The sequence below is a fragment of the Myotis davidii genome, unplaced genomic scaffold (genome assembly GCF_000327345.1).
Source record: "Myotis davidii unplaced genomic scaffold, ASM32734v1 scaffold20, whole genome shotgun sequence".
Taxonomy (NCBI): domain Eukaryota; kingdom Metazoa; phylum Chordata; class Mammalia; order Chiroptera; family Vespertilionidae; genus Myotis; species Myotis davidii.
The window spans coordinates 723,558-741,516 of record NW_006292574.1 but is presented as its reverse complement, the minus strand read 5'-3'; the positions used below and the strand labels follow the sequence as shown (position 1 = coordinate 741,516).

At 35.8% G+C, this 17,959-nt stretch overlaps 1 protein-coding gene across 2 annotated transcripts in view; it reads left to right on the top strand.

The window, feature by feature from the left end:
* Window positions 1–17,959, top strand: part of PCDH15 (protocadherin-related 15) — a 516,985-nt gene that overhangs the window by 294,390 nt on the left and 204,636 nt on the right. For both annotated transcript variants that reach the window (XM_015565490.1, XM_015565491.1), the window contains exons 13-14: window positions 181–374; window positions 13,490–13,622. In XM_015565490.1, the coding sequence (XP_015420976.1) occupies window positions 181–374; window positions 13,490–13,622 (327 nt within the window). The remainder of the gene's footprint in view (window positions 1–180; window positions 375–13,489; window positions 13,623–17,959) is intronic.

Sequence of the window (17,959 nt, the reverse complement as noted above, 5' to 3'; positions counted from 1 at the left end):
CCTGCTGCAGCATAACCAAACCTGGTCGCCTCGATTCAAGAAAACGAGAGCATATCCGCCAACACAACTTCCTTCACTTATTTTCTGTCTTTGAAAGCAAGCTGCTTTTGCTGGGGGGGAAATAGCACAATAGTGAAAAGTTAAGTCCCAGAGGATTGATGTTGTGGTTTTCAATTCCAGCTCACTGCAGTCGACGCAGACGAAGGGTCAAATGGGGAGATCTCCTATGAAATCCTGATTGGGGATCAGGGAGACTTCATCATCAATAAAGAAACAGGGCTTATCACCATCGCTCCCGGGGTAGAGCTGATAGTTGGGCGGACCTACGCGCTCACCGTCCAGGCCGCGGATAACGCTCCTCCTGCAGAGAGAAGGTAATTTACCTCAGAGCCAAAGCAGTGTTTTCATCGCTCCCGTTTAACCCCGTAATTAAATGTAAGAAGCACAGCAAGCATCCTTTCATCCTATGGACATCTAAATTAGATCAGAAAATCAGAGAGACCGGATTCTTAGGAATTGCATATCCTTATTCGGTTCACTTGTGGGAAGAGGAAAGTAAAGAGAAGATTAAACCACAAAATAATTAACTATAATTTCACAGATATGAAGGATGCAGGTCTCTGTTCAGGGGCAGGGGGAGTGCAGAGCGGAAACTGGAAAATATCAGAGACATGTATCTACTTTACTACTGAAAGGCGAGATTGATGATAGTGAGACCTCAGAGAGCAGTAATATAGAATGTCTCAGATGGGAAGCCATGTCTCAATGTCTGGGTAATTATTTATATATATATATTTTTTTTTCTACCTATATACAAATAAATACACAAAGACATATATAGATTCTACCTATAGAGTTTATCATTTATCTATAGAGTATATCAATACACACTGAGTGGCCAGATTATTACTACCGGCCAGATTATTATGACCACCGCATCAGTACGATGAAGTCAATTATTTATGCAAATAATAATAATAATAAAACCTTGAGAGTATGTGCTTACGAAGTTTTCAATATTCAGGAGTTTTGGAAGTGTCAATGAAGTACTGAAGGGATGATCATAATAATCTGGCCAGTCATAATAGTGTGGCCACTCGGTGTATGTTCTCTGTGTACATACTCAGCTAGATATTGTGAGAGGGTAAAAAGTAAAACTTCTATGCAAATAAGGGCCTTGATTTACGAGTTTAATTCGTTCCGAGACCGAGCTCGTTAAGGAGCTCGTTAAGGAGCTCGTTAACTCAAATTACTCTGTCAACTCAATGCAAAAAATCGGCCAAGAGACAGCTGGTATCTCAAAAAACTCTTTCTTCGGGACACTCGTAAGTTAAGGCCCCACTGTATTACAATTGCATTTATCTAGTCATCCACCTGAGCTATCCCTTTTATTAATGTCTTGCTTATTTCCAGATTTTCTGTATGCATTTCAAGAAAATGTGAATGAATATAAATGCATTTCTGCACCTTGCTGAGTTTTTTTCTCCCTCACAATATATCCTGGATTATCTTTCCTTATGAATACTGTATACTTCCCTTAAAACTTTTTGACAGCTACATAATATTCCTTTATATGTAGATAATACTCTTTAAAAAATTCACTACAGATGGGTTTTTAAATTTCAGTTGCTCTTTTACTGACAATAAAGAATTAAATAGCATTGAACATACATCATACATGTGGGCACGTATATCAATAGAGTAAATTCCCAGAAGCGAAACCAAAGGGTATATGCACTTGTAGGTTTTAGCAATAACTGCCAAATTTTATTTTGTAGGTCTTAAAACAATTTACATTTCCAGTTGCCAAGTTGAGAATGATTAATTTTACACAGTCTCCTAGATGTGTGGCATATCAAATATTTGGGTTTTTGCAAATCAGATAGGTAAACAATAGCACATTTCATATCCATTTGTTTATGAATTTGAGTACAATTCTTATGTTTAAGAGCCAGTTCTATTACTTTTTCTGTAAAATCTGTGTTCCTAGTCATTACCCATCTTTCTATTGATATGTAAGCCCAGGTAACAATGATTGTAGGTTTTCTCTTAGTGATTTATTAGCTTCATGCCGTATGTTTAAATCTTTGGTGTATTAGGGATTTATCCTACTGTACAGTGAGTGGTACTGATCCAGCAAGATTTTTTTAGGAAATTTTGCCATTTTCTCCACTCAGTACTGGGTGTAGCTAGAGTAGGTTTACAGGTGTGAGTACATGAAATAGCTTATTTTTGTATTATTATTAATTAATTATTGTATTATTTTACATATGAACAAATGTAAACCTACTCTTGTCCCACCCTGTATATTAGATAGTTCATCTTTTTCTCACTGATTATAAATGTTACAGTTATTATATCATGCATTTTTTTATGTATATGAATTTGGCTCTAGACTTGTTCTTCTATTCCATTAGCTGACCTATTTTTTCATGAGTAATTGTCACACAATTTTAATTGTTCAGGTTTTAAACTATGCTTTATGATATGGTGGTACTTCCTTACCTGAATGCTGTTTTTCCTCAAACATTTCCTGATTAATCTTTCTGTTATTTTCCTTTCCTTTAAGTTTACACAAGGTAGTTCAGTGTTGTTGTTTTTTAACTATATATGCATGCGTATATGTGTGTGTGTGTGTATTTAAATATAGGTATTTTTGAATATATTTTTATTGATTTCAGAGAAAGAGAGATATGGAAACATAAATGATGAACAAGAATCATTGATTGGCTGTCTCCTCCATACCCCACAATGAGTATTGAGCCTGCACCCTGGGCATTTTCCCTGACCAAGAATCAAACACTGACCTCCAGGGTCATAGGTCAACGCTCAACCACTGAGCTATGCCGGCCGGGCTTACCTATATTTTTATTGAGAATATATCAAATTTATAAATTAATTACCTAGGGTTAAATTATATCATTTTGATAATGAATCTTTCTAACCAAGAACTTTCTGTCTCTTTATTTGTATGCTTTATTTATGTCCTTTAGTAGTTTTAATTTTTTTAAATGTTTTCTTTATACAAGTCCTATACTTTTTTTTGTGGGTCTGTTTCTGTATCTTGTTACTGTAAATAGAGTTCTTTTTTCTTATTCTTTTTTCTGGTTGATGTTTGTATATATGGAAGCTATTAGTCTCTTTATATGTTTTTTTAATCTACTTTCTCATTTAATTATCTTATTTTTGTAATTTCCAGTTGATTTCTTTATATTATTCAGGATTGTATTTTATAAATAGTGATACTTTTATATCGTTCTATCCATTATTTTTCTTTTAATTTCACTTGCTAGTTCTTATATTAAACATGCTTTTTCTTTTTTTTTAATGTGTGGGAATGTTTCCCATGCTCCCTCATTTTATTAGAGTCTTGGTTTAAAAAAATATATTTTATTAGCTTAAGAAACTATTTTGCTATTCCTATTTTATTAACTTTTTGAAAATAAGAATGGTAGCCCTGGACAGTGTCCCAATGGTTAGAGTGCCCCCCTGCACATGGAAGGGTCATGGGTTCAATTCCCCATCAAGGGCATGTAACTGGGTTGGGTGCATGCAGTAGGCAACCAATATATCTCTTGTTTTTCTTTTTGAGAATTTTATGAAGATTTTCTATACTTGTTATGATACCTCATATAATAAATAAACAAAACCCACAAGTAAATACAAGAATTAACTAGTGTAACAGCAAGTATAAATGAACTATAAAAATATTAAAATAATAAATAAATCCAAATTCGATTCTCTGAAAAAAAAGAAACAGCAACAAAAATGAAAACATAATAAAATGAATAAACCCAGCTAATCTACTAAAAAAGGAAGAAAGTACAAATTTACATAATAAATTCTAAGATGGAAATAATACAGAAACAAAATGAATTTATTACAAGAGACAGTTTTGTTTTAATCATGTAAAATTTGAAAACATGAAGGGAATAATTTTTAAAGAAGATAATAATTTACCTAAATTGATCGCCCCAATTAAGAGAATAATCTTATAGACGAAATAGCGAAAGTGCTCAAAGAGCTACTACCTAAAATTACACCAGAGCCAGGCAAATTGGCAGAACTGTAACAAAAACAAAACCAAAAACAAAACAAACAAAACATTGGGAGTGAGTCTTTTCTCTCCTTTTCGCTCTGTTCCAGAGCAGATAAAAAGTCAGTGTTCCCTCTGTAGCACAAAGGGCAGAGTTTTCTCTTCACACCCCTCTAATCTTTGATCATGGAGATTTGGGAGGTGAACCCCTAGTTTCTCATTGGTATTTCCAGACTCTTCTTTCTAATTCTCCTTATCACCCTCCCTTTTAATCTCACAAGAATGTACCACCCTTTACCCTTCCTTGATACTATCAGCTATAGATGACAGGTTCCTCTTCCATTACCTCTTCTTCTGCCTAACCTCACCTCCCACTGTTGTGTGCAGATTTTCAGGTCACTCTTACAGAGTTTAACTTCTGTCTTACTACCATTTACTTCCACAGAAGTTGGGTCAAAATTCTGGGTGACTTAAATATTCAATATGTGCTTTAAAGCATCTGCAAACTTGTAGTCACCCTAATCAAATATCCTTGGAGACATGCTTAGTGCCTGTCTTCTCTCAAACTCCATACATGATCTTGAGCAACAGCTCTAAGCTCGACCTTGAAAACATCCTCAGAAGGCAACCTATCCCAATCCAAGCTACTGCTCTCTCTACTTCAGGGCTCTGAAAACCTTCTCTAACTAGAAGTCTAATTAGACTTTTGCCTGAGCCCCCTTCAGTGGACTGCATGATTCTGGTAACAATGTCATCTTTCCCTTTGCTTAACATTTTTAGTGGTTTTACATTTCATTTTGAAGTAAAAGGCAAAATCATTAAAACGGCCAATGGGGCCCAGCACAATTTGTCATCTGCCACCAGCTACAGGACACGCCCTCTCGTCATATCTTGTTACCTGGTCTTCTGCCTAGTCTACTCCTGTTAGCTCCCTGGGCGCCTCTCTGTCCTTGAGGCTTGCAGCTACCTTCAAACCTTTGAACTTCACTTTCATCTCCTCTCAGACTATACCCGCTACTCCCTCGGCTTTCTCCACGGCCTCATTCCTCCAGGTTTTTACCGCATTTTCACTTTCTCTGTGAAGCCTTTTCTAACACCTATTTACAGTTGCAAGAGCCTCCCAACACTGTAAGATCCCTTTCCTGTCATTTTTATCTTCTGCGCTGATCACCATGCAAGTGCTATACGTGTTTTTATTTAGAGTGTGACATGTATTGCCTGCCTTGCCTCCGCCCCTCTGGAGCGCTAGTTACCAAGGACAAGAATCATTGTGGTTTGGTTGTCTCACCTGTGCAGAGGCCAAAGCAATTCCTGGAATGTCCTAGATTCTTAACAAACATGCTTTTGTTTTCTTTTCCTAGGTTCTTAACAAACGTCATTTTTAGTTTTCGAATAAATAAATTGGAATAAGGGACAGTATACTACAAAACTCACATCTAGTTTGGGGTTCCCAAAATGTGGAGGCAGATTTGAAGTTGTTCTCCTTTTCCTTATGGTATACACTAATCCTATCTAATTTTGTTTCTCATAAGTGAAAAAAAAAAAAAATAGTTGTCAGTGAGGATAAGATTTTCTATTCAGCCCAACAAACCAATGATTTATTATGTAATTTCCATTTACTATGCTATGGGAATACAAAGATAAAAAATAGTAACATTTTCAGGTTGAAAAAGTGTGGAAATAGAAGTATAAAACAATTACATGTAGTTTAGCATGATAAATTTGATATTGAGATAAATACTTGGCTTTTGGGGCTTTGAGGAGGACAGTTGTCATAATGAGGGAGCACTTCAAAGGCTTCCTATACAAAATTAGTTTAGGAAAATGAGTAGCGGTTAACCAGGGGAAAAGAGTATGTCACATTTTTACCAGCCTTAGAGGTTTGAAATAGCTTGGCGCTTATGGATAATCACAAGTCAGTCAGTGTTACCTACCAGTGCATACTAGTAACCTGTGATTAAAGGAGAATTACAGTCCAACTCATGAAAAATTTAACTTGCCTTGTTAAGAAGCTTGGATTTATCTAGTCAATGGAAGGAATCGTTGGAAGAACTTTACATTAGAAAGTCATGTGGAATTATTTTAGTCTTAGGAAAATCACTCTGTTGACCCTATAGAAGACACATTTCTGGGGGACAAAACTGTAGTCAGAGAAATTAGAAAGAACACCACCAGAGGAATCAAGGGAAAATGTTGCTACTGATGGCTTGACAGGGAGCATGTTGGGAAGAACGGAGAAATGGAATTGTCAACGTAAGAACAAAATTCCAAGGTTTTTTTTTCTACATGACTGGGTGGTGGTGATGTTAAATGGTGTACATGGTTTGGGTGAAGGAGATGAGTTCTGTTTTGAACATATTTAGTTGGACATGGCCATAGTTCATATATCCAAATAGTAAGTGGATATATATTCCTGAAGGTACTGTTTCTTTTGAAGAAGCATATTGAATATTTTTATGTAGTGAGTAATTACAGGTTCTAAACTAAGAGTCAAAGTTTGAACAAATTTTAAATAATAGCTTCATTCATGCTGAGCTTGCCTGAAGAGGAATTAAACATGATTGATGCTATTTAATTACCATGCACTAGGGCCAGAAACCATGCAAGCTACTTTATATACAACAGTTCTAATTTTAAAAACATTATGATTCCTGTATAATTATATTTTTGCAGACCAAAAATTTGAATTTGAAAGAGAATAATTGACTTAGCCAAGTGACCCCTTGCCTACCCTCCCTCCCACCAAGTAAACAAGTACTAGAATCATAATTTGAACTCAAGACAATTCGATTCTAAACCTTCTCCTCCACTCTATTTCATATCCATAACCTTATGTAATAATTATTTTGGAGAAAGACATACTACAATTGCTTAATAACAGTGGTAATAATGCTAATTATAAGAATAACGGCACCTGCTGTTTTATCACTTAAACTTTTATTAAAGTCCTTTAATAGTCATTATTTTATTTTGTAACTTTTTCATTAAAGACAGTACTATCCCAGTCTAAACTATATGTGCTTATATATTATGATGAATGTGTTTTTAACCACTTTATTATTTAATGAATGAAATTTGATAATCCACTCTTAATCAGTTCCTACTTGCAAGTTATACCTCTGATTTGCCTATATAAGCCTACGATAATCAGTACAAGACAGTTGATTGTTTAACAATGTGGGCTTTAGGGGAGCTGACCTCCAACATAGTGGAAAATTTGCATATAATTAATCTGTTCTCTTCATACATGGATTCCCAACCACAGAGTTAACCCTGGATCAACTCAGGTATGAACTGTGTGGGTGAATTTAACTGTTGGCAAATTGAAAAAAAAAAAGCATATAAATGGATTCACACAGTTTAAACATGAGTCCTTCAAGGTCAACTGTAATAGGTTTTTACTTGCATGAAATTGTACTCCACTCCAGGAACCAAAGTGCCACCTTCAGAATCTGAATATACAGGACTCGTTGATGACACTAGGCATTTAGTTGACCTGGTGTCATTGCTTTCCTTATGGACAATGATTGATCACTAAAAGCTCACTAATAATGTTTGGTCAAATATCAAGTGGGACCTGCAGAGAATACACCCCCATTCTACCAGCTTGGATGGTGTCAAATTCCTTGTAGGATAATGGCATATGCTATTTTCTAGAGGAATGTTAAGCCTTCAAATTGAGCTGATGAATGAACTGAAGAGTGAGGTTTTGCTTCCAGTATTTTCATACAGAAGGCCGATGCTATTGAAAAATTATTAACACAAAAGTATAGATTGTGATATCATGTACAAATGCCAGCAACCGTGGCATGTAAACCTAATTAAATAGTAACATTAAAAAAACAATCATTTATCTTAATTTTTTATATTGGTGACCTCCATTCATAAGTTTAAATAAAACTCTCAAAATAAGAATTTTGTTGTTGTTATCCTGTTTGAGTAGACTAGCTAAATAGTAAGAGAAATAATCTATAGTGTTTTTACTTTTTTAAAAGCTTAAAAACAAAATATTAAAAAATAATTAAATGCTATGATATAGCATTTTTTGTTATATATATAGGTCTCATGTGCTTGAATTAAATTACATAAATATGTTTTAATATTAATATGAATAAATTACTACTACCAAGTATTTATGAAGACATAAAGAATATAAAACAGTCTCTCCCAAATATCTTATAATGGAAGTATTATAAAACCATTGATGCATGGCATGGCATACTTTTGTGAGTCCCGATTTTTCTCATGGAATCTAAGGCTATATCTAAAATTTGCATATAATTAATCTGTTCTCTTCATACATGGATTCCCAACCACAGAGTTAACCCTGGATCAACTCAGGTATGAACTGTGTGGGTGAATTTAACTGTTGGCACGATTAAATCATCCATTTGCAAATAAAGTATTTTTATATTCTAAATATATATTCTTTAAAATAACTTCACACAATATATTTAATATTAATAACAAATTAAGGTGGTATTCGTTTTAGCAAAAAATTCCTGAGGTTCCACAATCCCTAGTCTCTTGTGGAGGCACTGAAAATATGAGATTTCTGCCGTGGTAGCATTCACATAGAGGCACAGGTAAATCTGGACATGTAGATGATTATACGTGTAGGATAACTTGGATAGGAATGATAATGGTATTGCCAAGCAGAGGGAACACTAAAAGCAAAGACACAGAGACATGATAAACCATGCTGTGTTGTGGGTGCTATGTATTACTTGGCACATCTGAGCATATTATTACACTTCTGAAAATCTTTCAACCAGTTTCCATTGTTGTTAAAATGAAGTATAAGTATAGTACATGAGTACCTGTCCCTTACCCATCCCTCTTTGCCCAATTTAGACCCCTTTCTCAGTCATACAAATTTTATAGCTTTTTTTATTGCTCTGTAAATTTGCACATTTCCTCCTCTCTGTAATGCCCTATGCATTTTACATCTAAGTACATCTTGCATCTTAAGACTCTGTGTTCGTAGAAGTCCCTGAGAAGTCTCTCTGAATCTCTTATATTTATTTTATTATGAAATATTTGCTTTCTATAGAATCCACTCTGAACTTTCAAAATAGTAAAATAGAATCCATTAACATTGAACTAAAAATATAGCTTTTCTAACATAATATTGCTGGGGGACAAAGTAAAAAAGAAGGTAATTTCTCTGTTTTTAATCTAATAAAGAAAACAAAATAAACACTATAGCCTTCACTTTAGAAACAAGGTAGAAGTGTAGAGTTACAACTAAACACCTTGTAGGATATGTTGACACATATAACAGAAAATTACAATCTTCTGCATGCATTTTATTACTGAGTATTATTGTCATATCAAAAAATGACTTTTTATCATTTTAAATTTTACCATTTGTAGGCTTAAACATCTTAAGTCTATCTTCCCAACTGCTTCTTTATTCATATTTTATTTGGTCTTAGAAAAAAATAATGCTATGGATGATGCTTCATTCATGATATAAATAATTATCAAGACTTGAAATAACTTATGATTTCCTACAAGATAACATCCATCATTACAAACTAAGGATGTTTTATACTCACACAGAAACACACATCAGATAAGTAAAAATTCTCCAATTTACTCCCCAAATTTGTTCTTGTGAAACATGGGGAGAAAAGACAGGCAGATTTTGAATTCAAGAGCCTTGCCTTTTAGTTTATCTATGTAACTTTATAATTAACTTTATAACCTGAACTCAGTCACTTAATCTTTTTTACTTTCTAATCCTCTTTCATAAAATAAGAGAGTTAAATTAATGGGTTTCAAGGGTCTTTCAAAAATCTTAAGATTATTTAAGAAAGTAGATCACATGTCTTGTTCTACTCTGACCTTTATTGCCATATGAGAAAGAGAAAAGCTTTACAATTTTCATTTTTAGAAATATTCATCCACATTTTATGGGCTACATTATAAAAATAAAATTTGTATTATACAGGTGCTCAGTTTTATGCATTGAATACTAGCTATAAAAAGTACATATAAAATGTTCACATAAAACATTATTTATCTAGTGACTGTCGGGTTTTAATATGTACTTACCTGATGCTGTTGAGTTACTGCTGCATATTAATACATTATTGATACCATGTATTGTAAATCCTATTATCTAGTTTTAGGAAAGCTAACTCTGACACTGTGCTGACATTAGGGATAAAAAGGAGATAGCATCTTACAAAGCAAGAACCCTCAAATAGGTAAATGCTTATTTAAACACATTGTAGGGAAGTGCCAGTATTTCACAGATGAAAAATGCAAGATCTTGAAAAATGCAAGACTTGGAAATATGATCTTCCTCAAATAACCCTAAGATCACAGTCTAAGGGGGTAAAAACATAATGAGTTCTTCTAGTATTTGAGTTATTGTGGAAAGGAGGAGCGGAAGCAAAGGAGTGAAGGCAGATGAAGGTCATATTGGACCACAGAGGCTCTCTGGTCCAGGGTCTAAGGTCTTTGTATTTTGCATTTTTTTTGTTTCTTGTCTATGACAGGTACACATGCCTCATCTGAGTTGGAGGTCCTTGCTGTAGTATTGGGGATGTAAAGAATTTAGCCTTCCAATGGGAAAGTTGTCAAAGGGGGAGGAATAAGGAAATACACAAAGTATAGTAAGTTTAGTGTAAGAGATACTTTCACAAAGTGGAAAGAGATTCATATTCTGGTAAATATGTTTGTAAGGTATTCTGGATCAGTAAGCTGAACCTTTAAGCAGGAAGGATCTCACTTTTTGAAAGTCAGCTTTGAATTTGGAGTACAGGTGAGTTCTAAGTTTTTTTCTTTTTAAAAGGCAATCTTTCACCTATAGGGTTATTGAGGAGAGCTTTAGGTCAGTTTGTAGAGAAAACCTTGGGCTACTAATTTAGAAAGAAGTTGAGCCTGCTTGTTTTACTTGCCAAGAGCTTCTGGAACAGCGGTCTCCAAAACTGAGTGTGTGTGTGTGTGTGTAGAGCCTTGTATATCTATGGAAAATGTAGATTCTTATGCCCCACACCAAGTGATTTTCATTCCAAAGGTCCAATCCCTAAGACTCATCACACTCTATTCTGGGGAGTGGGCAGGGGATACAAGGCCTGTAGGTATTTAATCTAGAAAAGTGAAAGAATGCAATTAAAACCTCTAAAATATGATGACTAAGGTAAGTACAAGCTTATTTACCCCATTACATAAAGTACAATTTGAAAGCTTGTTTGAAAATTTATCCATAATAACTGATAAATATGTTTTTACAGGTATTACATATCCTATATAATAAAGAGCTAATATGCAAATGGATACCACACCCTTGTGCCCTCGCGCTGGGGCCAGGGGACCTAAGGCCCTCCCCACCCCCTCGCCAACCAGCACCAGGCTGGGGGACCTGAGTTTGTGCCCCCTGCCCTGCAGGGCTTGACGGTGTAGGGCTGGCTGGGTCTGGGTCATGCAATTTTGAGGCACACGTGGGTGGGTGGGGATTTGACTCTGGGTCCTGCAGCACACCCCAGACCCTGACAGGAGGGAGATTTTCATATACATTTTACTAATTTTCTTTCACCTCTGACATTTCTATTATAGAGAAAGGGCAAATAGCAATATTAAAATTAATTAATTCCCTTTTAATATGCACAAATTTTGTACACCAGGCCACTAGTACATATATAAACATATGCATGCATACACACAAGTGAACATGCCAATATAAATGTGTAATATTATATAATCCTTATGTTAACTTTAGATATTATTATTCTCATTTCACAGGCTTGGCTGTTAAAATATTTTGAAGTGAAATGAAATTAGAATTTGATTAAAGTGATAAAATCAGAGGCAAAAATTAATACAGATAGTTTAACTAATTATAAAAGTCTAAAAGATTTTAGTTTTAACTTAAAATGTGATTTATATTGCAGTACACATAAGTATGATATTTTTTTAAAGTCACTGCAGTTTTTCAAAAGTTCTTAATGTTCTATAGGTATGTAGAAACTATTTAGATTTAGGCATAATACACTTTGACAAGCTATAAAAAAACATATTTAGTGCCCATGATCTGTATTTATCTTAAAAGCTTTTCAAAAAGTAGACTATCTATATATATAAAAGCCTAAGCAACCGTTAAGGTGGAATGATTGGAACAACTAGAATGACCGATCACTATGATGCACACTGAACAGGCAGGCAGGTGAGTGGTTAGGTGTGAGCAGGCAGGCAGGAGAGCATTTAGGGGCAAACAGTCCTGGATTGTGAGAGGTATGTCTAACTGCCAGATGTCCAACCTCAGGGATCAGACCTAAACTGGTAGTCGGACATCCCCCTAGGGATCCCGAATTGCGAGAGGGCACAGGTTGTGCTGAGGGACACTACTCCCTCCTTCCGCCCCGCACAAATTTTGTGCACCGGGCCTCTAGTTTTATTATAATAATCTTGGAAAAAAATGTTCTGGTGACCATGTCTTTTAATTGAAGCATGTAATAAAAAGAGCTTTGATCTGATTTTTAAAAAAATTTTAGCCCCCAAAATAAAAATTATATGTGTTTTGAACAATAATTCATGATATTGTTACAATAAGGTTAAAGCATACAACTCAAGCAGTCCTGGAGTCCTTCAACATTGAAGACTAGTTTTGTAAATTGCCAGGTCTCATTAATACACTTTAGTCAGTATTTCATCTGGGCAGACCTTGAACAACTTGCTTCTTTAGCTTTTGCTGTGTAAAGAAATTTCAGTGTTGTCAAAAGTATTGATTCTGTCAATTTAATATTTTTATTCTTGTAATAATAGATTATCGTCTTATCCTCCAAAAATCCCCCATCAATGGAAGGTTTTAATGAAATCCAGTTTTAACTGTTTGCATTATACTCCTTAAAGATTTAAAAATGTTATTGTGTTTGCAACTATTTTCTGCAACGATCACTGTATGATCCTGAATCTTGATGTGCATTTACATTAAGTCATTGATGTGAGCAACCAAACTAATAAAACACAGCCCCTATTTTGTTTTGTGTGTTATTTTAATCAATACATCCTCTCCTGATTTAATAGGAAGTGAGCCCCAAGGACTGCTCATATTAGCAGATATTTACAGAATGTTGTTGTTGTTGTTGTTGTTTTTTGCTATTAAAGAGGCATTACAAAATAATGTCAGAGGTTAAAGCAATATCATTTATTCGCCTTCTTTGGATCACTATTTCATTTTAATTCACACTATCAATATAAGTGGGTGGGGGAAAACAGTACCTGAGGCATTTCCTTTCATCTTAAGATAAGATAATTTCATAAAAACTTTACATTTTGGTCATAGCTTTTATTATCCTGCCCTTTGATTCTGAATCATATAATTATTTTCTACAAAAAATGTCTAATTTTCTCTCTTGTGAACCCCACAACAGAATACCAGATGTAGTCTGTCATTAAGTGTGTAGAATTTTACCCATCTTGCTGGCTTCTCTTTCTCTGCAGGCACTCCATCTGCACCGTGTACATTGAAGTGCTTCCTCCAAACAATCAAAGCCCTCCCCGCTTCCCACAGATGATGTACAGCCTAGAAGTCAGTGAGGCCATGAGGATCGGTGCTGTTTTATTAAATCTACAGGTATGTTCTATATATATATATATATATACACACACACACACACACACATACATACATATATACAAGTATATATGTGTATATATTTCCACAGCGACAACCTTGAAGACTAATGGGCTTATATTTGTGCCTGGCCAGGGGGGTTGGGGGGGCAGGAAGGGGTAGTAGCTCACATGTCTGCATACACTTGAGTCAATGAAAATTCCATCTGGAAAGGAAAGCAGGGGTACTATGGTTGGAGGGTTTCCACAGCTAATCTACTCTATTGATTGCCACAATTGAAGAAATAATGTGAGCTGGCAGGGATTAGCTGCAATCATTACAAGAGAGAATGAAGGGAGTGGAAACAGGCACTTGAATATATTTTACGTTACAACCAAAGAGTCTGCAGCTGACTGTTATTTTCTGTCTTGGCTTTCTTTGCCCCAGCAGGATTTATTTTCGCTGCAGTGTTCTATGGAGAGAATAACTTTGGGTGCACAGGCTGATGGTAGGCAGTCTAATTCTGAGGCACACTTCATTCTGCGCCATAGAATCTATGGCCATGGGCAAATCGTGTAATTGCTGTGCCTTGGTTATTTAGATGAAGGGGGCAGGTTTAGCTGATATTTTCATTTGCAGCTTCTGATTCATATGGATTACTTGCAGGATGATATTTTGGTTTTCACTTTGTATATATTCCTAACTAAAGCATATTTTCCCAGAGAAGGCTGTGTCTTCAAATGAATCGATAGCTTCAACTTGGGCTACATATGGGGTTGGTAACTGTCACTTGCTGTAGAAGTCATAAGGGCCATGACATGACTTATTGCTTTACCTATGGATATTCATAGGACAGAGAATTTATCTTCCTCTGGAGTTACGTGGGAATGACAGGAGTTGCTGACATGAGAATTCAGGAAGCTGACCTGGAAGGTTAGGAGAGCTTTCAATCGGATGATTTCGGAAAATCCCAGGATCAATGTTTACCATCAAATGAGTTGACATAAGGCATAGCTATAAATTGGTCAAATTCCATTTGAATATTGACAGCATTTCCCTGATGATGGAAAAGTGAAGGTTCTGAAGGATGTTTGTATTGGAAAGAATGTAAAAATAATGAAACACAGCAACCTCATTATCCAGATGTGGAAAGTGAACCCCATAGAGAGTAAATGACACCTAAGAAGAGTTGATTGAATTCTCATCATTTCCAAAATACGGCTCAGTCCGTTATATCCCACTTATTTTTGAGGTTGCTAAAAATTTGGTTGGCATTATCAGATACTTTTCTGTGCGTCTGTTCTAGGACCTATTGTGGCTCTTTTCTCTAGTACCTAGAAAGGGTTTACTTTTGGTATTCATTTACTATTAAAACATGTGGAAAACAAAATTATATGAAAGTAGACTTATTAGTAATATAGAAATTTGGAGGATTTTAATGGATAAAATAAAAGGAAGAAAAAAAATTGCAGTTTCTTTAGGGAGGGGAAAACAGCTAGTTAAATCATTAAAATGTTGCCCTAACCAGTTTGGCTCAGTGGATAGAGTGTCAGCCTGTGGACTGAAGGGTCCCAGGTTTGATTCCAGTCAAGGGCATGTACCTTGGTTGCAGGCACATCCCCAGTAAGAGGTGTGCAGGAGGCAGCTGATCGATGTTTCTGACTCTCTATCCCTCTCCCTTCCATTCTGTAAAAAATAAAATATATATATATATTTTAAAAATCATTAAAATGTTGAAATATCCAAAACCAAATATTAAGACAAGTGCATTTAATGAAATTATTTTATTTGCATATATGAAGATTTATTTATTTAAATAAGAAGTAAAGAATAATAAATATTAGATTTGTTAGAATCAGGCCAAGAAACTTTGTTTTACATTTAAATATGCCTGAAGAATGTGCCTATATGTTATTTAGCTTTTTATAAGGTAAGACATAATTTTAGTTGTGAGGTAGTTCAGATTTCATTGCAATACATCTCAGAGAGATTTGAGAATCATATTATAGGAGAATAATTCTACTGGAGAGTTAAAGATGAAAGGAGCTAACCTTTTTCATATTTCAGATTTCTCTAGTACAAAAGCTGAGAAAATGGTTGAAATGGCATTTCTGTTCACCCTTTGTGCTTCTGATAGAAGCAAAAGAAAGGGTGCCAATCGCAGTGGCGTCTCTATAGAAAGAACTGGGGTGACTCAATCAAGGCGTCTTTCATAGGCCACTAGCCATCCACTTCTGCTCATGATCAACTGAGACTGAATTTAAACCAGAGACCTAAAAACCCAAAAGCTTCCATTGGATTACTCTTCCAAAGACTTCTAATAACAGAAGCATTAGAGGTCTTCCTAGCTGCATCCCAATAATTTTTTTTTGTTGTTCACACATAGGTCCACTACCCAGTGCGGACTCACTACTCAATTCAGGAAAACAGAATTTGTGGGGAAATATTTTCAAAGAGCAGACTGACTTCAAAATAATCTGTTTTGACTGAGATCAAAGTGGTTTCTTTCTAGATAACAATCTTTGTGTCTCCCCCGCCCTTGTTAAGTGTTTTCTTTGCATTTTATATAAAAGTTGTTTGGGAGGCTGCAATTTTTCTCAGTGAATTAATGCTGTTTTGCCTGGCTGCTTGATTGATGGTGTTCTGTAAAGGAAAGTGCTACCCAGAGCTCTTCTCTGCATGTCTCTGTATCTTTCTGATCTGCTGCCAGTGAAACCAGTTAGAATGGTGTGCTGAAGCCACATTGTGCACTTGAGATCACAAGACCCCTTTGTGTGCATCGCTCTCCAACTCCATGTTCAATTACGTAACATTGTTAGCTTGAAATCAGGCCATGGTGGGTGGATTTATGTCACAGAGATGGACAAATGCAACAAATCATGTATTCCTACTCCAGAGCTGGTTGTTAAACTTTTACCAGCACACCCATGGATACGTTGCCAATTTCCCCATTATTGAAATTCTTAACATGAGTTAAGTCCAACAGCTTTTTCCGCTGTTGTCCCTCTGAAATGGTAATCTCCTTGCATCACTCTAAAAATGAGCCAATCCTTCCAAATAGGACTATGTGTTTTACTCCAATATAAGGGCTCAGCTGTCTTCTCTCCTCACAAGAGCATTATTTCCTTCCAAATCACCCTTTTATCTGACTCATATTCCACCATTAGCATAATCCTCCTTTCTTACATAATCTTCCTTTCTTGTATCATCACCATCCTCCTCATCCTCATGTAATAATAATATCTAAGACTTGAGTGGCACATTGCAGGTTGTACAGAGCCCGGCACTGTTCAAGTTCTTTACTTATTTAATCGGTAAAGAGAGCTAGATTATATTTGCACACATGCTCAATTTCAGAATTCAATGATCTATAACTAAAAGGTTTACATCTTACCCTGTGTCTATTGGTGACTAATTCCAACTCTTTTCTTCATCATTGTCACTCCACTCAGAAGGATGGAGCAGGCTCTATCTGTGACAGTGTTGTTCTCTGACAGAGTGAAAAGCAAGGCACAATAAACCATAAACCGGCTCTTACTGCTTCTTCCAGAAGTGACACACAGCCCTTCTACCTACATTTCATTTGCCAAACCAAGTCATAAGACTGCTCCTGGGCTAATCAGAGTAGGGATCGATAAGCCTTCACACTAATCACATAGCTAAGTCTGATGCCAAGATCTATGAGGTCCTTTGGTACATAGTTTCCGTTTTAAGTCATTGCACACAGTTTTGCTAAATGATCCACCCCTGCCTATCATGGCTTTCCATCCTTACAGCATTCAATGGCTGTTTCCTCACCGCCCTCTACACTCTTGAAGCTCACGCTATTTATATTCCGGGTGTTTGTTGGGGCACACTCACGTTTAAGTGCCAAATTATAGAATAGGCTAGCTAGGTTTTTGTTGCCAAATTTCACATTCAAAAAGTTGGCACTCTTTGCTCCACAACCGAGGCCGATGAAGCAGCCTCTGTCTAGAGTGCTTTACTGATCTCTTGACTGCAGGCAATGCTTTCTGTGAGCAAGAAAACAAAATAAAACCTAATTCATTGCTGTTACCTCGAAGTAATGCATATAACATCTACCCACACTTTTATTTCTATTAGCCAAAGCAATTCATTTGGCTGCTCCTCAGGTAATAAGTCAAGAGCATACAATCTCCCCGCGGTTCTCAACCTGTAGGCCGCGACCCTTTTGGGGGTCGAATGACCCTTTCACAGGGGTCGCCTAAATACATCCTGCATATCAGATATTTACATTACGATTCATAACAGTAGCAAAATTACAGTTATGAAGTAGCAACAAAAAATAATTTTATGGTTGGGGGTCACCACAACATGAGGAACTGTATTAAAGGGTC